This window comes from Catharus ustulatus, chromosome 3 (genome assembly GCF_009819885.2).
Source record: "Catharus ustulatus isolate bCatUst1 chromosome 3, bCatUst1.pri.v2, whole genome shotgun sequence".
In the NCBI taxonomy this organism is placed as follows: Eukaryota; Metazoa; Chordata; class Aves; order Passeriformes; family Turdidae; genus Catharus; species Catharus ustulatus.
Window position 1 is genome coordinate 52456741 of NC_046223.1, and position 23172 is coordinate 52479912.

General features: G+C 38.9%; 1 protein-coding gene across 4 annotated transcripts in view; it reads left to right on the forward strand.

Annotated features, from left to right (window-relative positions):
* Positions 1 to 23172, forward strand: part of ARFGEF3 (ARFGEF family member 3) — an 86623-nt gene that overhangs the window by 55998 nt on the left and 7453 nt on the right. For 2 of the 4 annotated variants that reach the window (XM_033056529.1, XM_033056531.2), the window contains 17 exons: positions 640 to 790; positions 1233 to 1547; positions 3135 to 3268; positions 4790 to 4935; positions 5615 to 5794; positions 6166 to 6310; positions 7400 to 7522; positions 9471 to 9574; positions 10888 to 11032; positions 13607 to 13735; positions 14248 to 14424; positions 14967 to 15081; positions 15836 to 15938; positions 16484 to 16615; positions 18759 to 18889; positions 20167 to 20175; positions 21700 to 22930. In XM_033056529.1, the coding sequence (XP_032912420.1) occupies positions 640 to 790; positions 1233 to 1547; positions 3135 to 3268; positions 4790 to 4935; positions 5615 to 5794; positions 6166 to 6310; positions 7400 to 7522; positions 9471 to 9574; positions 10888 to 11032; positions 13607 to 13735; positions 14248 to 14424; positions 14967 to 15081; positions 15836 to 15938; positions 16484 to 16615; positions 18759 to 18889; positions 20167 to 20175; positions 21700 to 22930 (3470 nt within the window). The remainder of the gene's footprint in view (positions 1 to 639; positions 791 to 1232; positions 1548 to 3134; positions 3269 to 4789; positions 4936 to 5614; positions 5795 to 6165; positions 6311 to 7399; positions 7523 to 9470; positions 9575 to 10887; positions 11033 to 13606; positions 13736 to 14247; positions 14425 to 14966; positions 15082 to 15835; positions 15939 to 16483; positions 16616 to 18758; positions 18890 to 20166; positions 20176 to 21699; positions 22931 to 23172) is intronic. The other 2 variants (XM_033056530.1, XM_033056532.2) reach the window with 1 other exon arrangement.

The window sequence follows — 23172 nt, forward strand, 5'->3', positions numbered from 1 at the left end:
TCAAAGTGAATTGGCCAGACTATGCTGAAGCAAAGAGAAGGCAGCAGCAGTGGCCATAGGCCAACAGATCTGTTCTGTGAAAGCTTGCAAAGCTTCAAAACTTGTTTCCATTCCAATGCAGCATGAAAACACAGCTTTTCAGGGATTCTCAGAAAAAATAAACAGATCCAAATGGTTGTAGCTCAGATCAAGATTAGTTTTGCTTTGTCAAGAGCTCTTTGGTGAAACTTTTTGTATGGAAATACATGTGAAATCCACAAATGCTATTTTTTTTCCACAGCAAAGGAGATTTTGGTAAAAATAAATACCCAGTCGGCCATCTCTGAAGAGAAATATCTCTGGCAATCTGCAACTGTTCTGTGGGCAGCAGGATGTGAATTTGGGGGTGGAGAGTGTCAATCTAACCTTGATTTTCTTCATGTATATAGAATCAGTCAAAAAGGATTTTAATTTTAAAACTGCCTCAGGTTTATTAGGAAGAAATTGGTTTCTCTGATTTGTTTGGGGGTTTTTTTTGTCTAAAATTCATGTTTTTCTGTAGATTTCAGACTGTAATCATTTGCCATCACCCTGTATACAAACTAGTGTTTGTTTAAAAGCTGAAGAATCTAATTTTATTTAATTTTTTTAATGCTGCAGTGAAACAGAAAGTGGAGCAAAAACTGGAGCAGATGGGGAAAGTGCAGGGAGTCTGCCTGCACACTGCTCATGTTTTGTGTATGGATGCAGTCCTTAATGTGGGTCTGGAGATGGGAAGCCATAATCAGGACTGTTGGCCTCATGTATTCAGGTACTCACCATCTTTCCCAAAATAGCCAGAATTCATGCCATGTTGCCTGAAAGTAAGAGACTGGAAAAAAGGGCTTTGCAGACTCTGTGAATGTTCTGTATAAACAGTGTCAGAGTGAATTAACTACCAGTATCTCTAAAAGAAGAGATGGTGCTGTTTTCCACCACTGCTCAGGGACAAAATCAATGCTTAGAAGCTTCAAAGTTGCCAGAAGACTGTGGCAGACTCAGGAACTTAAATGGGCTTTTCAGGCACCTCCACCAAACTATTTGCTGTCTAGGCACATGGCAGGCCAAAGGATGTAAGAAGAAAGGTTATCTATGCTTAACTTGAGAGTTAGAAATCCTCTGTTTACGGTTTGAGGAAAATGTCCTGTGATTAGTGCAGGGAGGAGTTGTTTTGGGGTGTTCATTAATTTTTCACTGCTCCTGTGTGTTCTCAGGGTATGTGAGTACATCAGCACGCTGGAGCACACCCACTTCAGTGATGGTGCTGCCCAGCCCTCCCTCACCATCACCCAGTCACAGCAAGCACCTGGAGGGTCGCACCCAGACTCCGAGCCTGGGGAGGCTCCTCAGGCACTGACCCCCGAGCAAGAGACCACCCTCAGCAGCCATCCTGTCATTCAGCCAGTTTCTATCCAGGATCTCATCAAGGACAGCAGTAAGGGCAGAGCTTTTGATTTCCGTGGAGGCAGTCTGCTGTGTGGTACCAGTGCCGCCAAGGCTGTTCTCACACTCTCCACGCAGGCTGACAGGTAAGAGCACTGCTGTCAGGAACCTTGTTCCCAAAGCAGTACAAAAATGGCCCTTTTTGGGCTGCAGTGGGTTTAATCTTTGTTCGTTGCAGCCACTTGCTTCAGTTGAATTTCACGAGAGAGCTGTGTGTTTGTCACAACCAGCAGTTTCTAAAAGACCTGGGGTTTTTTCATCTCTGCAAATACTGAGCTGAGTATGTCTGTGCACAGCAGTGAATATGCCAAGCAAATCAAATGCATCCTGAGAGTGCTGGATTTAATTCTTGCACATAGATTGATAGGTTGTATTCAGTCAAGAAAAGTAAAGGGGTATCTTGTCTTGGCAGGAAGGGACTGATTGACAAGAGCAGTGTCAGTCAGAAAGCAGCTACTTCTCTCAGGGCTGTCTGTGGACAGTTCATCAGCCTCCCCTAGTGTGTTCAGAGGAGGAAAGGAACTAAGTATGGTCACAGAATGGCTGTCTTAAATGTCCTTTCATCATGGTCTGCCAACTGATATTATTTCTGCTATTTTTTAAGCAGTCCAGGCTACAGTTGAAAAATTCCTGGGTTTGTATCCTTGCAATTATTTTTTAAAAAATTATTAATAACTGTCATTCTTCATTGTGATCTCTGCCCATAGGAAGGTGTTATGTGTAAATTCAGAGCCAAAAGTAGTGCATAAACTGCTTGTAGAAATTTGACTCTGGGCATAAAAATACCTTTTATTTAGGAAGCTTACAACTTGGTTCTGAGGATTAGAGACTAGTAATACTGTAATTTTAATGATGCTGGTTTCATTTCTACCCTTTTACTTAAGTACGAATGTTTATTAGGACTTAATCCGTTGTTTCTCAGGATTATAGAAAGTTTTGCATGAAAAGCAAGGACAGAAAATCATATTTTTGTCAATTTCTGGCATTGCCATGTGAAATTTCACTGTAATCTCTGTGAAGCTCCCCTCCAGTCCACACTTACTGGTTTATGTGTACAGATTTTAACTGTTAAATCCTAGGAGCCCATTGCAGCTGAAAATAACAACTCTTGCTTGTATTTGTCATTGTTTAACCAAAACATAGCCCCATGCTAGCCACTGTTAAGAAATTTAACTACCCCAGCCAAAACCAGCAAAATATTCCAAAATAGCAATTAAGGTACTGTAACCTTCGGTTTAAGACTTGAATTAATTTATTTTTCAAGTTAGGGTTGATAACTTAGATGGAGCAAACTGGTTTAATTGTAAAGTCAGTGAAGCTATCTGTGTTGTGAGGACTGGGCGTATTTCAACTGGTTTTTCATTACTGGTTCATGAATGGCTTATAGCATTAAGGTAACTTGGAAAAGTGACTTTCTGTTTTAGCACTGTAGTTGAATCTTGAAAGTGTTCTGTTTGATCCCATAGCAACCTACTTTCCACCCTCCAATTAATAAAGATTCTGGATCAAAGTCTTGCTGCAGCACTGCATAAATGAAAAAGCCCTCAATAACCCAATGTGTTCATGAAAGGCAATGCATAGAATCCACAGACAGATAGGAGTTTTCCTCTTACATGCACATTTAAGTCTGCATCTCATGAATTTTTCAGTTAGATTCTGTTCTTTACCTACAGGCTTTTTGAAGATGCTGCTGACAAGTTAAACTTGACGGCATTGGCAGGCTTCCTTTACCAGCTCAAGAAGGCTTCTCAGGCCCAGCTTTTCCATTCAGTCACAGATACAGTTGATTACTCACTAGCAATGCCAGGTAAATCACTGGAAGATCCTGTACAGAGTGTTTTATGTACAATTGTACTGCTTACAGGACTTACTTTGTATTCCTACAAATTTTTTCCAATTGAAATTTCAAGGTATAAATAAAATACTGTATGTACTCTAGTAAAATCTTTCTTATTAGAATTGTGGGAACAATTTTTTGTCTTTAGAAAAGATTGAGCACTTTTTTTGGACAGGGACCACAACCACACCTGCTTTGAAACACATCACAGGACATTAATTTGGTTCTTGGACGTTGGAGGTGTCAGTTGCCTGCCAATATATAATCACATCTCTATTTTTGAACCCAGGCCAGTATGGAAACTTGGGTCAATCTAGACTTAAGACAGTGGATTTAGGTTTGGCATTTGACAGTAGGATAACCTCAGAAGTGTTCAGGAAATGGGCGAGAGAGAGCAAAGCTCACAAATGAAGAATGTTGAACACAGCAGTGGACTTTTTCCTGCTTGATTTTCCCCAGCACAGTAGAGCCTGTACCCCACAGTACAAAGCCTGTAAACTGTTGTTTCCATCACTGTCTCAAATAGAGCAGAAGAATTGGATGCAAAGGAAGATAACTTCACTTAAATTTATACTGTGCCTGTAGAAACTACATTAGTCATACAGGTTTTGTTCTGTCCTGTGGCAGACACAGTTTATATCTTTTAGAATTGGTTTCCTCTCTCCCTGAAGTGCTACTTGTCATTTTCACAGTATGACACAAGTTTTGAGGTTTTTTAGGTCTTACTTGTCTCCAGACCTCAACATTCATAACTCTAGTTTTAATAAATAGACTTCTTCTTTTCATGTTATGTAGTGGTCAATCAGCATTTTTAATATTGAAATTAAAATTAGGATAGAGGAATTAAGTGCTATTTCTTATTTTAAAACTGATGTGTCCCTTGATTGCATCTTTTGTTAGAGATAAAAGATGTATTTGAAATGAGAGGATGAACTGTCTTTCCAAATGTTGTAAGAACAATGGAAGATGAATCCCTTTCAACAGGAAATAACAACTATTTGTGACTGGGGAACAGAAAAGCATTTTCTGAGTTTCTGTTCTTTGTATCCTTTGCTTAATAAGAAATAAAAAATTAAATACCCAACCTAAATAATTTGCAGTTTATAATCTTTCCTGTAGATGTCACCAAAACCTTTCATAACTACCATTTTGGGTCTTAATATCAATTACTTAACTCCTTGCTTAACTTTTCTGCACAACTTTCCCAAGCCTTTGTCTTTCATATGTTCGCAAAAAAAGTGATCACTTATATGTTTAGTAACCTTTAGACTTGGGTCCATTTCTTGTCCTTTTACCTACACAGGCGGAGGCTGTGTTTTACATCAGTTTTGGGTTTGGTGGTTTGGTTTTTTTTTCCTTTTTCTTGCTCCCACTAAAACCCATCTATAATCTAATCACTTAATAAATCACTTAATCAAAAATTTCTAATTCTGGTTAGGAGTGGAGAAGCAGCAGATGCTTAGCTTCCATTTATTCTTATACTTCTTGTAGGTGAAGTAAAATCTACACAGGACAGGAGAAGTGCACTTCACTTATTCCGACTTGGTGATGCCATGCTCAGAATTGTCCGGAGTAAATCCCGCCCATTGCTCCACCTTATGCGCTGCTGGAGCCTGGTGGCACCTCACCTTGTAGAGGTAGGAATGAGGACAAAAATGGGAATGTTTGCATGGAGCAACAAAGCTGGAAAATATGGAGAAGGCTTGATAGCTCTCAAAATGTATAACAACCTTCAACATTGTCAAATCTGCTCTGCGTTGTATTCACTGTGTCATACATTGCAATACTGCCACCAAGGAGTGTGCTTTAAGTGACTGAAGTGGTCAGGGACAGGTTGTTTAACTTCTGCAATATGATGCAAATTGTGTCTGGTGAAGAAACTGGAACCACCCTGAGAGGCTCTAAGTGATTCCTCCATCTGCCTATATTCCTAGTCAAGGTCTGCATCCTTCTAATTCTTACCAGAAAAGGAGGCAGGTTTTCCCTTTTGAAGGGAAAAATGATCACACAGTCCAAACTAAAGACAACATTTCACACAAGTTCTGTTTTCTGGGTTTTAGCATTTAATTTATTTATTTTTAGCTCTATGTGTTTTTATTTGTCAGAAAACTTTCATACATCTGTGGACCTCCAGGCAACTGAGAGTCTCAGTCATCTGTTTCCATGGAAGTAGTCTCCTGTTTTCATTACAGTGGGATCCCTGGTCACATCAGTGGTGAAGCTGTTCTGAAGGTTTTGGAACATGTAGTTGAAAGTGTCCAACTAAAAGCAAATTTTTTGCTTAGACGCAGTCTAATACTTCTCCTTTCCCTGCAGGCTGCCTGTCACAAGGAGAGACATGTGTCTCAGAAGGCTGTCTCCTTCATCCATGACATCCTCACCGAAGTGCTGATGGACTGGAACGAGCCTTCCCACTTTCACTTCAATGAGGCACTTTTCCGCCCCTTCGAGCGCATCATGCAGCTGGAGCTGTGTGATGAGGACGTCCAAGACCAGGCAAGTCAGCTCTGATCAAATTGTTTGTATCTGGTCTCCATGCCCTTAAGAATGGTTTCCAGAGTGCACTTGGTCCACCTGAGAGTGTTTCCCAAATTCCCTTTGAATGCTGCCCCTTAATCATCTTCAAGGAATTGGGAGTGCTCTGCCTACCTAATCCGGCATTGTGCCAGAGCACAGAGACGGTAGATCTGGCTTTAAAGCAATTAAATAAGGATTTTCTACTAAGAAAAATTAAAGAATCAATTAATCTAGACTGTCATAGTGAGGCCTAGGAATGTGTTTAAACACATTTCCTTCTGAAGATCTGTCTGTATATGAGTTCTGATTTTTAGTTCTTTTTCTTTTAACCCTTCCTACACTGGCTGTAGGTGATCACTTCTATAGGAGAGTTGGTGGAAATGTGCTCTACCCAGATCCAGTCAGGATGGAGACCCCTGTTCAGTGCCCTGGAAACAGTGCACAGCAGCAGCAAGTCAGAGGTCAAAGAGTACCTTGTAGGAGAATACTCTATGGGTAAGAACTTCCTGCACTGTTTCATGCATGCTTTTGATTCCCTGGGGGACACAGTAACTACCGCAATATATTTAAATGCTCAAACTGAACAGTGGCACTACAACACTACAGAACTGTACCAAAGTTTCTGACCTATTAGCTGGGGTAGGAAGGAAAGCAGACATATTGTTCTGACCTTTTGTCCTCTACATTTCAACAAATTATTAGAATGAGAATAAATGCTTCAAACCTACTTGAATAATTCTGAGCAAGACAGTAGTGCAGGGGTACTGAGCTTGGCTGAGCATTTGTCACTGTCCCACTGAAGAATGTCCAAGCAACATGTCTCTTATGGACCTGTCTTCCCTATTGTGAAACCTATTGCTCTTATACATCAGGGTAACTTAATTTGATAATCTAGGCAAGTGCTTGTCCAGATTTGATCACAAGGCTTTCAGATTCCTAGTGCTAGTTTCTGTAAGAATGTGCCTGTTTCTGTAAGAATGTGCATCACTCCCAGAGATGTCTGCTTGTATGGAGATGTGTTAATATGGGAAAACACATTTTTTCTGTTCTTTTGCCCCATTAGAAGGTATGTTTAAATGTGACAAGTCACATGTAAGGGATGTGGTTTTCCTCCTAGACTTTGTCATTGAGATCTGTTATGGCTGATGGCTTAATGCTGGTGTACACAGCTTTTGAAGACTGATAATCTACTTTGGAAAAGCAAGGCTCTTTTGTTACTTTATAGTCTGAATAGTTTTCTGCATGGTTGATGTCATCTTGGCAGTTGCCAAAAACTAAACCAGAAACTAAACAGAAACCTCCACTAAACAGTAGTGTTAGCTCCTGAATTCAAGAGCTCAAACCTGCTCTTACCATTTGAGCAGGCATAAACTGGTATTTGCCATAGACTGGGCAAAGGAGGGAATCTCTATCACTTCCTATGAAAGGCTACATGAGTTGCCCCAGGAGCAAGAGAAGATTTTACTTCTAAGATCATTTCTGTCTCTGCCCAGAATAGAAAAGATGCTACAGATTCAGTTAAATTGTTGGAAAATTATTTTTAAGGGGGTGTGAGGAAGAGTTCTCATCTTGTTATCTCCACAGGGAAACGCCAGGCTCCAGTCTTTGATGTCTTTGAAGCATTTCTAAACACAGACAACATCCAGGTCTTTGCCAACGCTGCCACCAGTTATATTATGTGCCTTATGAAGTTTGTCAAAGGACTGGGTAAATATTTTCCTATTAAGTCATGATATGTAAAGCTTGATCCTGCAAAAGATGATAATTCAATTATCTGATACAAGCAGCAAAGATGCATCTCACTGTTAAGTGTCTGCTTCTTAATTTGATCTTAGTTTACATTAGGACTTGCTTATATTCATGTAAATAAAAAAACAAAAAACCTCCAAAGCTAGAATATTGCAGAAATGGCCTGGCATTGTGCAGAGATAGCATGGATTGTTTACACCAGAGCAGGGCGTGTTTAATACTGCAGGCAGGAGAGCAGGCATAGCATGTCAGGGTGACCCTGCAGAGCAATTGTCATGCTTCACCAGCCTTCAGAGCAAAGGCAAATGGTGCTGGGTCATTCTGCCCCCATGCTGGTGATCCATGGCATGCCTTGATCATTAGAATTTGTCACTTTTCATTGAACTGTGACAATGCTGGGGAAGTTTTGTGAGAGTAAATTTTAGAGTATGGGGGGTTTGGTTTCTATGTGATTATTAATTCACAGAGGTTTCTAGATCTGTAAGCAGCTCCTTTTGATTTAAATGAAGCATCCAGCTGCAGCAAATCCATTCCTTAATGTTACTCTTGTCTCATTGAGCTACTTCACCACTGATTTCAATGGGGGAGGAATTCACCTTATGATGTAATTTTAATTGTAGTTATTACTACAAAAGAGAAATAAACTTACATGTCCAGTACCATTAGAGTGAACTCATGTTTCTTCTGGAGAGCTTAAAAGCCTGTCTGATACTTCTTTACATTTCTTGCTTTCTTGAGGTAACTTTCACCCCATTGTGGTCACATATCAAAAACCAAGGTCTTTTTTTGTATTAAAGGTAATAGGATATGGGAAGCATTAGCAAATACAGTACCGTACTATGTTCATTTTATTGTACAACTAAAGGATTCAAACTTCAGAGGCTGACTTGGCTGTTCTCAATAGTAGACAAAACTTTAAAATACATTATGGAGGGAATAGTTAAGAGCTTAGAAAAAGCAAATAAATATAGTAAAAAGAGAACAAAGTAGGATCTAATAAAAGAATTTAATATCTATCTTGTGCTTTTTATGAGAGGAATTACTTTTTAAGGCAAGAAAATGTTAATGTTGATAGACATTTAGTTATGGTTCAGATTTGGCACTGTAAGGGAAGTATTTGGCTAAAATGGGAAAATAGTTTTGAGCCACGTATTGTAAGGTGGACAGAACATTTGCTGAGAGGAGACAGGCAGATTGGGAAAATGATGGCATGAATATAGTTATCCAGAGAAGAGGTCTGCAGCAGGATGCCTTGGAACTGCTCTTATTAAATTCTCTTAGTGAAGGGAAACTGGCCTGAAAGGAGCAGTGTGCCAGTGGAAATTGGAAATGCCAGTAATAGAGAGGCACTAGAACCTGAGGATATGTGTCATACAGTTGAAACTGTGAGACTTTGATACCTGCATTAGACAGCAGAAGGAAGTGTAGTATACAAAATATAAAATTACATATTTAACCAGTAAATAAACTAATAGGAGGAACTTGTGGTAGAAGAATTTTACAGGGCAGTGGGGTGCAAATAAATAGAAAAAAATAATATAATAATTGAGCAAAGGATGAATATGAGCAAGTAATTCCTACACCCATCGAAGAAAGTGGAATGGAGTCAATATGACAGATAATATAATGTATTATTATTAGAACTCCCAAAAACTCTACTAAAGAGATACTGAATAGAGGCATATGTTTATTAAAGCATTTATTCCTATTAAAATTTATGTACAAACTATGACCAGTATTACTGTATTGTTTGTATGGGAGTCACCTGGTTGTCATCTAAGGAGATCAAACAAAGGATGTTTTCTGGATTTTGTTCAGACATTAGGGTACAACTGAATGCAAAAAGAAAACTAATGCTCTATTTATTTATTTTCGTCCTTCCCAATGCTGCCATTCCTGTCCCCAGGGGAAGTAGATTGTAAGGAGATGGGTGACTGTGTGCCAGGATCAGGATCTGCATCTACAGACTTGTGCCTTCCTGCACTTGATTACCTCAGGAGATGTTCTCAGGTATGATGAACAATCTTATACAGGCACTAACCTGGCCTGCAGGCTTTGCATCAGTCATTGGATGATTTGCATGAACCCAATAGAGTTTGTGGTGACACCCTGATGGTAATACCCTGCTCTGCCAAATGGACCGTGGTAATCTAAGGGAATGTCATACCTTCCAGGCCAATTAGCAGTGGGAAAATCAAGGAGATAAAAACACTTGCACCCAGGGAGCATGTGAGAAAATGTGAATGTTCAAAACCTGGTAGTAACATAATTCAAAGCTAAATCCATTCTTATTTAAACAGTTACAATAAATAGTGTTGGAATGAAAGAAGAAAAAAAAGAAAACAACAAGAAGTTGAGAATTCTTATATTTTGTTACACCCTCTGAAATGCAGAAGCAGTTTATTTGTACCGTACAAACATATCTGAAGCTCAGGACAAATCTGTAATAATTAGAATGCTGGCATGCTTCCTGTAATCTCCTTGCACATATCATATATTGTTATCCAGGGTATTTGGACAATTTTTGTCTGATTTTATAATGTTGTTTGCATTTCTGTAGCACCTGGTCTTTTTGTTGCACCCAGGCCATGTTTTTCTGGGTACAATACAAAAAGGATATTATCATTGCTGAAAGTACTTAATATCTAAAATCAGAGATAATGGGTGGATTCAGTGTGCAGACTGAGAAAAGAAGGGAAGAATCAGGCAACTCAGAATAATAAACAGCAAGCATACCAAACTCAACTTGGTATCTTGTTCATCTAAAAAAATTAGTAAATATCTTTGTATATATCTCTAACATATGTTCTGTCTATACACTGTTTGTACCACATTGCTATTCCTCATCCTTACAAACTCCGGTTCACAGTGAGGGGGAAATATTTTCTCCACTTCAAAAGAAGCAGCCATTTATATCTTGTTATACCTTTAGCTTGCCAGTAAAAGAACAACATGAATGACTAAAAAAAAATTGCAAGTACATTGTTTACTTAGACCAGATTAAATGCTGGTAGTATCCCTGCAGTGGTACAGCTGATGGAGCTTTGTAGGTCATAGAAGACATCAGTGAATTATAACGTTTGCCCTTCAGAAATGAGAAGAGAGCACACTCCCATCTCAGAAATGTGTTATTTAAATTGCTGCTCTCCCTCTCTTTACCCACAACTTTTAATTGTCATTGAACCAAAGACTTCTGGCCTCTAATTGTGTTTGCATACATTTTATTTTACATACCTGTGCTGTATGTGATTGCTTTTACAAACTTTTCCCATGGATATTTCTCTTCTCTTTTTTTCTTTCTCTCCTTTCTCCTCCCACCCAAGTTGTTATCCAAAATCTATAAAATGCCCTTGAAACCCATCTTCCTCAGTGGTCGGCTGGTTAACTTGCCCCGAAGAGCGCAGGAACAGTCAGCCAGCAGTGAGGATGGGATTGAGTGCATCCTTTCTGACTTTGATGATGACACTGGTAAGTGCATTGGAAGTAGTAAATGCAGATCTAATCAATTGCTTCTTCTATGTGTTGCTGCGAATTTTGCCAACTGCTTAAAGCAAAAGGGAGGAAAAACGTCATAGTTTATTGTTTCCTTATTGTCTACACACACCCACGTATGCACACAGAGCTTGGAAGTTCAGGTCCTGTCACCTTCTTTATGTAAAGGATACAGTTCATATATAAGAAAAATACAACCCCTCTCTTAGGACAAAATAACAGTATTTTGATTAACAATTGTTTTTATTATCCTGATATTCATAATACAACCATTGTGTTTTTCTGAGAGTTAACACAAAAAATACTTTCTAGACCACAGCTGAAGTAAAGGAGTGAAAACCTTGTAAAGTTGGTATTGGCAAGCCTGTCTTTAACAGAAAAAAATACCAGTATTGAGTTACAGTCTAGAAAGATAAAGAATAATTGTTTAAATGTTTCCAGACTTAGGTCCTGTGGTCTGGTGAAATAAACAGTGAATTTCTGAAGTCCATAAGAAGCACTATGACCTCCAGAAAAAACAAGCAGCATTTGTCCCCTTATTATTTGTGTGGTTTCTATGGATTGTGGATTAATCAGGTGTTAGATGAACTAGAGTTTGCAGAGCCAAGCAGTAGAGGAATGCAGCCTTATGGCTTCTGGGCTCAGGAGAGCTTCACAGCAATACAGTCATTTTTGAATATGTGAACTACTGTGGTGTTCCAACCAGGCTGCCTCTGTGAAGAGTCAACTGCAATATGGCAGAAAGCAGGCTGACTCCAATGCATTTTCACTCATGTGCCTCACCAGACTGACCCTTGGTACCTACTTTTATCTAGACTCTTCCACCACATGGATTGTCCTGTTTCTGCTACCCTGGATAAAGGAGAGAAAAACTGCTCTCTGAAACCAGAAAGTCACAAGTCCTGGTTTTTCACAAAACAACATTTTGCATCTTTCTGTGTTGGGTTGGGTTTGGTTTGGTTTTTCTCTCTCGAGGGATTTTATGACATTCACCAGGGATGTAGGAAACCCAAGTCATAGAAGCCTCTGCTTTGAATCAGACTTGGAACTTGATCTAGGGTCTCCCCACCTCAGTTGCCTACTGTTCTGAAGTGACTCTGCCTGTCAATATCTTGCTGTAAAAAGAAATATCACCCTGTAGCAAATAAACCTTCTTTTTGTTCTTATCAGAACTAAGCCCTAAGCCTGTCACCCAGTTTGTTATTTACATGACAATGGTGTTAGAACATTGCTAGGCAAGATGACTTTACAAAGGCGCAAGGCAGTCTTCACCTGGCACTCTTGTGCTCAAAGTTAGTAGCAGGATGAGGCAAAATGTTTTAACCTACTTTGCCATATTTGCTGGTTATTTTCATACTCCATTTAATTTCATGCTGCACTCTTCAAGAGGGTGTGTTAGAGATACTCAGTTCTCACAGATTAGAAAATATCCATATTCTGTTCTGAGTCGTTTGTGTTGTTTCCTTACCCAGAAGTATCATTAAAGTCTAACTCAAAACAATGTCACCATGCATACTGCTGTCTGAAAGTGGTGTGAATAAATAAATCCTCAGCCTAGTTACAAAGTAATGGTTTCATTTTTTTTTCCTTGTTTCTTAGGAAGATTCTTGCAGTCAGCAAGCTCAGTGAATCTTAAATAGTTCCCTCTTGTATTGCTTTTAGAATATAATTAGCCAGCAAGTATTATTAAGATACAAACTACATCAACATAGCTTCTACTGGCAGAGAACATGAACTTTAATTTGTGAACCAAAGTAAAATCCATTTTAGCCTAATAAACCCATAGCCTTTTAAGGTGATTTAACTCAAGAGTGTAATGTGCAAGATCCTTCTAGTTGTTCATGTTATCATGGAGAACTAGCAAATACTTAAGGGATCTGTGAGAAATTAAAGGGCAGCAATTCCTAACCATCTTCAAAATTGTATTGAATACTAGTTGTATCCCATAATCTTTTAGAGGATACCTGTTAGCCAATGTAGATGAGAGCTCACCTTTATCCTATCTGCTGTTCTGGCAGTTGTCCAGCTCTATGACCTCTTCAAGATCTAAAGATGACATATGAGGCAGCCTGATCATACCTCATGTGACAATTTTACTGTTCAGTTCTGAGTACCAAGTAGAGCCAGTTAAATTATGGTTAGTCTCCTCAGGAGCCATTCTTTAAAGCATAACCTAAAGGAGTACAATCTCTTCTGGGAAGCATTTGCAAGGGTAATGAGATGAGGTTTTATTTATATATATATTTTGTGGGATGTTTTACACAAGGTTAAAGAGACTGAGCTAGTAGCAGTAGTAAAGTATGACCAGACCAAGGTGTATATTGATGAGGAAGGATGGGACAAAACATAAACTTGTTAAAAAGGGAGGGAAAAGGAAACCATCATTTCAAAAATGGTTATTGCCCACAACCACAACATGGCAACAGTAAACATGCAAGAACCACAATCTTTAAGTTACTTAATTTATTAATTTCCGTAATTTCTGAGGACAAGTTTCGCCTATGTCAAGCAGTATCTTACTCATGGTTTTTAATCTTTCTTTACTTGTAGGCCTTATCAATGTCTGGATTATTCTGCTGGAAGAATTAACAACTGCCATATCCAATTGTCCTCGTCAGCACCAGCCTCCTACTTTGGATCTGCTTTTTGAGTTGCTGAGGGACGTTGCCAAGACACCTGGTAATTAAAGGGCTTGATAAAATGTGAGCTAGTGGAGTCCTAACCAAAACTTTTAGACTCCTAAGCCATTTCTGTAAAGCACGTTACTTGTGTTAAAGCTGCACAGAGACATTCTACTAGAAAGGGATTTTCTCACAGCTGATAAATTGTTCCAGTTAGTCCATCATTCTGTTCACAAAAGGCATCTTACGTAAGTGTATATTGAACATATGCTTAAATTGATGGCACAATAAAGAGGTGTGGTACTGTGTCAATGTCCTAGCCACAATGTCCTAGTCTAGGAAATTGAAAGAAAAAATTACATAATCCTGCAGGTCTGCTGGGAAAGGCTGCAGGCAAACAGTTGCTCAATGTACCTCATAACTATATCCAAAATGCTTTACCACTCTTACCCACAAAAAAGTTTCAGAACCTCTTTCCTTCAGGCTTCAGTTTGGAACAAGTTAGAAAATTTACTGAGCATGTAGGCTTTGTGAGCAAGTATATACAACTATTATTGTGTTTATTTTAAGGACCAGGATTTGGCATTTATGCAGTTGTACATCTTCTTCTTCCCACGATGTCTCTTTGGCTCCATCGCAGTCATGGTGACCATTCTTACTGGGATGTGGCATCTTCTAATTTCAAGCATGCCATTGGCCTTTCCAGTGAACTTGTAGTGGAGCACATTCAGAATTTCATACACTCAGGTATGTCATTGTAGTGTCATATCTACTGTCATCAGTGACATGTTACTGAATAGCTATGTGGGGAGGTGGTTTCATTGCTTTTTTGGTTGCTCAAGCATAAAATAGGAGGAGAGTTAAAAAAAATTCTGAGATTTTTTTTTTCTTTAAAGGGTTTAGAATTATGGGGAAAAAATTGTAAGACACCTATGGAAGTTATTTAAACCAGGCTCCTTCTCAGAGCAGGGCTATCCTCAAAATTAAAAGATCATCATCTTTACTATACTTCTCAAAAGAAGATAAAAATACTTTGATCATAAGGAACTAGAATATCAGAAACAGGATCTAAGATAATTTCTCCTGTACCACTTAAGTCTAGACATTTTATATTAATTTAGAAAGGATTGTTCTTATTACAGCTTGATGCCATGCATGATTCAATAGCTGCATAAAAAGCATTTTATTTGCAAATTCTCTGTATAGCAGTAAGTGTAGCAAGATTGTTTATCTCTAATTACAATGAAAAGACAATGATCTTAAAATCAGTCTGTGTTTTTTCCTTATAGATATTGGTTATGAAAATATGATCAATACTATGTTGAAAGATCTTTTCAAGTTGCTGGTAGCCTGTGTAGCAGAGCCAACAGAAATTATTTCCAGAGTTGGCTGCTCCTGTATCAGGTAACCCAATCTGTTCACTCTTAGCATATTCAAAAAAGATGTCTATGTCTTTGAAGAACTCGTGGATTGATAAGTTGGTTAACATCTCAAAAGAAGTCTACAATACGTCTTAGCTCTTTTTAGTGGAAAAATGAATTTTAGACTTACTAATCTTTTCTTGCTGTTTTCAGTGTGCTTCAAACCTGTACACCTGTGATTACTATGTGTATGATTCTTAAAAAAAGCACTTGCACATTACATAGTCAATAATTGATCCTTAAGAAAAAGGGTTTTCTCCTGGCATTCGCAGGTCTTTAGAGGTAATTAGCACCTTTCACAGTCTTCAGGTTATTAGAGTCATAACCAAAATAAGCACCACATTATGCAGTTACGGTGTGGTTCCTGTGGAAATATGTCTACTTAAAGAGGAAAAGCAAAGGAGAAAAAAAAGTCAAAACTATAGTGTAATTACAAAAATAACTCAGGGTAAAACCTGAGGAGATTGCATAACATTAGCTAGCTACTGAGTAAGCCTTTTATTCTGTTTTCATAGAATCATAGAATGGTTTGGGTTGGAAGGGACCTTAAAGATCATTTAGTTTCAACTCCCCTGCCATGGGCAGAGATGCTTTCCACTAGACAAAGTTGCTCAAAGCCCCATCCAGCTTGACCTTGGACACTTCCAAAGATAGGGATTTTTTAACCTTCTACCTTTATAAGTAAGAATTGTCTAGTTCCTTCTTGAACATGGTAACATTTTTCTGTGTCCTTGCAGGTATGTGTTGGTGACAGCAGGGCCTGTTTTTACTGAAGAGATGTGGAGGCTTGCCTGTTGTGCTTTGCAGGATGCATTCTCTGCCACTCTGGAGCCAGTAAAGGTAAAACTACTGTTTTGCTGTCAGCCAAAATGTAATCACAGTGGATGCACTAACTTTAGACGAACTGTTAATTTGTCAATTCACAAACAAACATGTTGGATCAACAGTGGAGATTGAAATCAGTTTTTCTAAACATATGCAGAGAACACTAGTAGCTTACAGTTCAGACTTACTTTAAATTGCCTTGCCAGTATGAAATCAGAAGAGTTCAATAAGTGAAAATTTCCCTTTTGATCAATTTCTTCCTCGGGATTTACAAAAACTACATAGAAGACAATGTTGCTTTGCTGTAGCTGCATGCTCCATATAGACTAGTTTTCAATTCACTGTCTTGTTTTGTAAACAATAAATCCTGTGAAGTCTTTGCAGACCAGCATCCATAAGAAGCTTCTTTACATTGGATATATTAATTGCTAGGTGGAAGGTGACCAGCTGGTGGGAATGGGAAAGGTCACTGAATTTTGTATTTCATACAAACAGGCTGGACATGGCTACAGTCATTTACTTAACGCATAGTGAAATTCTGATGTTGTGTCTCTCTCTAGAACCTGTTGGGCTATTTCCATAGTGGTGCTGAAAGCTTTAGTGGAGATGCCTGTGAAGTGAAGGTGGCAGCCCCCTCCCTCTCACCAAGTGCTGAAGCTGAGTACTGGAGAATCAGAGCCATGGCACAACAGGTACTGACAGATGTTTCAGGGGAAGTCAGAAACCTTTTATGAAGGTGTATTTTTTCCACCATCTTCCTCACAAACCCTACAGGCAAAGACTTGTCTTATCACCAGCCTAACATCAATTGTCTAATAGTAGTATTCAGAAAAATTGACGAAAACTAAAGAAAAAAAAACAAAAAACCAAAGCAAAACCAAAAAGCCCAAACAAAACCAAAAAACAAAACAAGACATTAAAAAAAAAAAAAAAGAAAATAAAAAAAACCCCAAAACCTCAATATTCCTAAAATTGGAATTTGGAATGCCTAAGGTGGGAAAAATGCATGGGTATCTAAAAGGACTGACAATGAGCCTACTGTGTAATGTAATTTTTAAAATTGCTAGGGTAGCGTACATCAGTGGAGATGTTTCTGATAAGGGAAAATAGTAGTGTCACTGTGAATCCTCGTCAAGAATGTCACATAGATTTCTGAATACCCTGCTAAAGAAGGATAAATTAAAAGGACAAGAATTGCACTAGAACAGAGATGGTGATATGAAAATAGGAAAACAAGATTTAATTAACCTAGCAAAGCATTTTTTCTATAAATACCTAGGTATAGATTGCAAAGCTAGAGGATAATGCTGACATTTAACAAATGATTCACTAACTCCTAATCAGAATCAGCAGAGCAAACTTGGAAACAACCTCCTTAGGGTCCTTTTAACTACAATGAAGGTTATTCATTCTATGAAAGTGGTTATATGAAACAAGTTCTTTGAAATACAGCAGACTGAACTTAATGACCTGCAGGGTACCATAAAACTGTAAATACCATATGACAGTTTCAGCATGGGAAAGCAGATAGATTAAAACAGCCAGCAGATGTTTGGTGTCAATTTCTGACTTGATAAATCATACTCTGATGCTGCTTGAAAATCTGAGACGCACAGACCAGGATTGATGATCACAAATAATGTGGTAGTGACAGACATTGTTCGAATAGAAAATGTGTTTTAAATTAAGTTCTAAAGATGCAGAACTCAAGAAAGCAGGGAATGTAACATTAATACTTTTCTTGTAGACACTATCAGTGGCATTCCGGGAGTCCTCCTCAATGAGGATTTGCCACAACTATGAAGCTACAAAACAAAGCTACGACAATTTAGAGTTGTTTCCCTGTTTCCCACTGAACTGATTTTGGGATGGAGCTAACTTTCTTCCTAGTAGTTGGTACAGTGCTGTGGTTTGAATTTAGTATGAGAATCATGTTGATAAAACACTGATGTTCTAGTTGTTGCTGAATAGTGCTCACATTGAGTTAAAGTTTTCCATCTTCCGCCAGTAAAGAGATGCATGAGGAGCCTGGTGGGGAGCATGGCCAGGACAGCTAATGGAGACTAGCCAGAGAAATATCCCATACCACAGAATGTCATGTTCAGTATGTAAATGAGAGGAACTGTTTGGGAAAGGGCCGATGATGAATGATTAGCAACTGTACTGAGCAAAGTTTTTTTTTGTTTTTTTGGGGGGTTTTTTGCCTCCTTTTTTGTGGTGGTGGTTGATATTACTATATTTCATTTAAATTGTTAAACCCCATGGGTTGATATAACAATGGTTTATCTTTTTCCCTGATTCCCTTCCCCTCCCTGTCCTTGAGAGGAATGTGGTGTGAGGTGTGGTAAATTCATGGCTGCTTGGTACTTAGTTGTTGTCTGTGTTTAAATCACAACACACCCCCAAAGGATTGCATATTAGGTGTCTATTGTATCTTCATGGATGAAAATAATGCTTCCAACAACCAACTTTTCTAGGTGAAACTGGCTTACTGTGCAGAGAAATCCTTGTCTCCACTATACATGATCCTTTCAGATAGAAGCATACAGACAGTAGAAAGCTTGGTTTGGTGTTATACAGGTTCAAAGAAAAATATATCTGTCCTTTGCCCTGCATCCTGCTGGATGTCTGGAGGTAGCCCACCTCTGTTTTACCAAAGTAGTATACTCCAGGAAAGGTCTGCCTGTTGGGACACCTTGCATTCTCTCTATCACTGTAAAATAATTCAGTATGACAGATACTTCACACTGCAGGGAATCCTATTCCCAGCCCTTTCCCCCCTGGACCCACTGCAAGTGCTAAACTGGTTGTTTTATGTAACTTGTTGTTTTCTAGGTCTTCATGCTGGAGACTCAGTGTTCCCCAAAAACCCCTAGCAACAAGGAGGGGTTTGAACACGCCCAGTCATGTGTGCTCATTATTGACCTGCCACCAGATAAGAAACCAAATGGGCATAACCAGAGAAGGTAAAATATCTTCCAAGGAAAAAAAATGTGTCACTAAAAGTAAGATAAAAATATTGCTGGACAGGAAGAGATGTGAACTGAGCCTGGTAAATCATACCTCTCCATAGGGCTCATCAACAAAAATGAACTCACTGATCAAATTTAGGTTTTGTGACACTGTTGCATTTTTAGTGATACCTAGCAAATGTAATGTCTGCTTCACTAAGGGTCTTTTATATTTACTATTACTTGGTTAACAAGGTAGAAAAAGGTAGTGGATAAACTGGGGCATTATAAACTGAAGAGACCACATCCAAAACTGCAAAGCTGCCAACATTGAGCTTGGGAAGGCTGTTTTTGCTTGGCACATTATTTTTGTAGAAGTCTTTCTGTTACATTACCGCCTGAGAAGCTCATCTATTTGCTCTACAGTCTGATCCTGTGAAAGAATATTTCCTTTTGCTTGCACTTGGTTGTTTAAACAACTGCTGTACCGTCATTTGGGCCAAGAATCAGAATTCTGCATTCAGGGTTTGTGTTTGTATTGCAAGGTATGTAATGGCATGAAACTGTCTTTTATAAGATACCAAACATGGTTTTATGCCATTCAAATCTAATTCCTTTATGCAATAAGGAACAATGTGATGGTGATAAGGATGTAATGGTCCTTCTTTGGATGGACAGGAAGAAAGACCATGCAAGATGTCCCTATTCTTACACTATTGTACAGAAGTTTTCTCCCAAGAGCAGGTGCTCAGTTGCCTCACCATCAGAGAACAGGGCACTGCATAGAGACAAAGAAAGCTTGAGATCACAGGTTAAACTGTTTCTTTATAGGGGAAAATATTTCCTTTTTCTAAAGGCTATCAGGTCATTCTTCTTGTTATTATGAATGCAAAGCAAAAGACTGGCATATTCACCTCTCACAGCACATAAGGCCATGCAATCTAACAGGATGTGTTTGTAAGAGTAGCAAAGGTCTTGCCTGTCTTTAAACAAATAAATAAAGCTTGCAATTAATACAAACTCTGAATGCTCACACTGTGCTTTGTCCAACCAACTGGTAAAGGTTTATATGCCCATAGCCAAGTGTTATCCCAGCAATGCTCATTTTTTCATCAAAATACAGCTCACAAGTTGACTGTGCCACTGTTTTCATATTATTTGCTACAGCAGTGCAGTAATATGGGAATCATGCATGACAGTAAATGTGGCCTTTCCAAAGTTTTACTTTAACCTTAGCAGGGTTTCACTTCTCCCTTTTGGTTTTGTTTCCTTAATGCTGCATCGTTTCACAGGAAGCTGGGGTAAGGGAGCTTTTCTTCTTCCTAAAAAGTAATCATATATTTCAGTTTGAAACTTTGGGTAGAATAAGAAAATACTATCCTTAACCAGCTTTGGCATTGTGTTTTCACCTGCAGTTCTCTACCAGTTTCTTTTGGGATTGAGCAGTACCTTACACTGTCCTTGTAAATTGCTTTTTTGGCTATTACAAGGAAAGCAGATCTCCTTCATTCCCGACCTGCTTTTGGAACACGATTAGTTGCTTGAAATCACTGCAAGCTCTCATTTAACTTCATACATGCTCTTAAGAGCTTTTCTGAGTCAGAGCCTCTAATGATTTTTACAGCAGAAAACTACTTCCCATAAAGAGCTCAACTGTATGTGCTAATTATCAACATTTTATCACTGTCAAATAACAAAAGTACTAAATTTGGCTGATGTATTAGCACTGACAGCTGCGTCATGGTAGGCAAACCAACACGGGGAATGTAACCAAAGAATAGCTTTGCCTGAACTTTTTTTTAAATATTATTATTTCTTAAAATATTATTTTAAATATCATTATTTCTTAAAAATAATGTTAACATTTGGCTTTTTGTGTTGATATTCCCAAACACTTTTGAAAGTTGTTTAATGAAAGCAGAATAATTTTTGCAACAAAAAATGTCAAAAGTCTACAACTGAACTTCTCATGTTAAAGGAAAATTTGCTTTTGACTTAGACCTAAAACTTCAGTATTGCAAGCAAACTGAAAAATCTCTTCCTTACTTGATACCTGTGCTAATTAAAACTTGACCCATTACATCAAATCAAGTATTATGTGCATCAGCTCAATTTAAAACACTGCCCTGTAATCTTACATAAAGACCTTTTTAAAAGACCTTAAGATATATTTATTTATAATTTGAAATCCATGAGATACCAAACAGCAATCTTATCTTTCCTCCAAGCCTTGCTTGCCTGTAAGCCTCTCAGTGTTGTTTACTGGTGAAAGACCTGAAAACTTTGGCATTTACCATTCCTGTGTCCCCTGTGCAAATCAAAAATCGGTGAGGGCTAAACAAGCATCTCCCAGCATCTCTCTAACAGGAGCACAGCTAAGAATCACCCAGTACCATATGTGAGGAACAGGATTAGGAATAGATATTTCCATGGTAGGCTCTCACTGTTCAAGTTGAAGTCTTAAGAGCAAGCAGTGAAATGTGCCTTCAGCCAGACTTCAGCTTCTTTGCATGCTGCATTGCCCTGCTGATGTTTCTGTACATGTTTCTTTATTGGTTGGATACCGCTTCATGGCTTACTTTTTAAGAAGAACTCCTGGGCATTAGTGGAAATGGAAACTGAGTAGTAAATTAGTTTTGGCCTCAATTTGTCATGGCAAATTGAAAGTTGTCGGACATGTTGGTGGAGGAATAATTTGTGTGTCAATGAATTCCTCAGTTATAGCAGACTGAAATATCTGAGTGTGCTTTTATTCCTTTATTGCTTTTATGTGCACCATTCTAATATTCTATGATTTTTTTCCTTCCCATGCTTGGTTTACCAAGCATTCCTTTCAGGACGATAGTGGTGAGCTTGCTGTCCCACCAAGTACTACTCCAGAATTTATATGACATCTTACTGGAAGAATTTGTGAAAGGTCCTTCTAACTTAGAGGAAAAAATGGCAATACAAGTACCAGAAAACAAGTTGGCTGGTTTTCTCAGGTACATCTCCATGCAAAACCTGGCTGTCATCTTTGACTTACTCCTGGACTCCTACAGAACAGCCAGAGAGTTTGACACCAGACCTGGGCTGAAGTGTTTGTTGAAGAAAGTGTCTGGCATTAGTGGAGCTGCCAACTTATATCGCCAGTCAGCAATGAGCTTCAACATCTACTTCCATGCCTTGGTTTGTGCAATCCTGACAAACCAGGAGAACATCACTGCAGAGCAAGTGAAAAAGATCCTCTTTGAAGATGATGAGAGAAGCACGGACTCATCACAGCAGTGTTCTTCAGAAGATGAAGACATTTTTGAAGAAACTGCCCAGGTCAGTCCCCCACGAGGGAAGGAGAAGAGGCAGTGGAGGGCTCGAATCCCATCTTTGAGCGTCCAGCCTGTCAGCAATGCAGACTGGGGATGGCTGATCAAGAGGCTTCACAAGCTCTGCATGGAGCTGTGCAACAACTACATCCAAATGCACCTGGACCTGGAGAATAATGTAGAGGAACCTCCAGTGTTCAAAGGTGACTCTTTCTTCATTTTACCATCTTTTCACTCAGAAACCTCCACCCCTTCAACTGGAGGGCTGTCTGGAAAGGACACACCATCAGAAGATGACCGAAGTCAAATCAGAGACCAACTGGGAGACAGCTTGACACCTCGAGGAGGGAGTGGAGAAATATTGCTCCTACCCCCACCCCTGAGTCCTAAACCAGAGAAAAAAGAGCAAACCAAGAAAAAAGAATGGTGGGAGAGTGCTGGCAACAAAATCTACACCATAGCCACTGACAAAACCATCTCCAAGTTTATGACAGAATACAAGAAGAGAAAGCAGCAACAGGCCATGACATCCTTCACCAAAGAGGTCAAAGTGGAAAAGAAAGGAGAACTCCTGGGTTCAAGAGGGCCAGATTCACCTGTACTCCAGCGGCCGCAACATCTTCTAGATCAAGGTCAAATGAGGCATTCATTCAGTGCTGGTCCAGAGATCCTGAGACAAGAGAAGAGACCCCGTTCAGGGTCCACAGTCAGCTCCCTGAATATATCTATTAGGGATGCAGAGGCCCAGATACAGGTAGGACATTATTGTAGAAGACTAATAATAATAGCAATACATAAAAAGATACCTATACATTTTTTTTGTTATTATGATCTTTTTGTTAAATATTGTATTATATAATTAAGTCCTCATGATGAGGACTGAATCTTTCTGGAGCTGGAATTAATAAAAACCTGATTCTGTCCTATTAAAAGAAAGTCTGTCTTCAGGGAAGTGTCATCAGGCATATACTATTTCAGCTTCCAATAGTGCTTCTG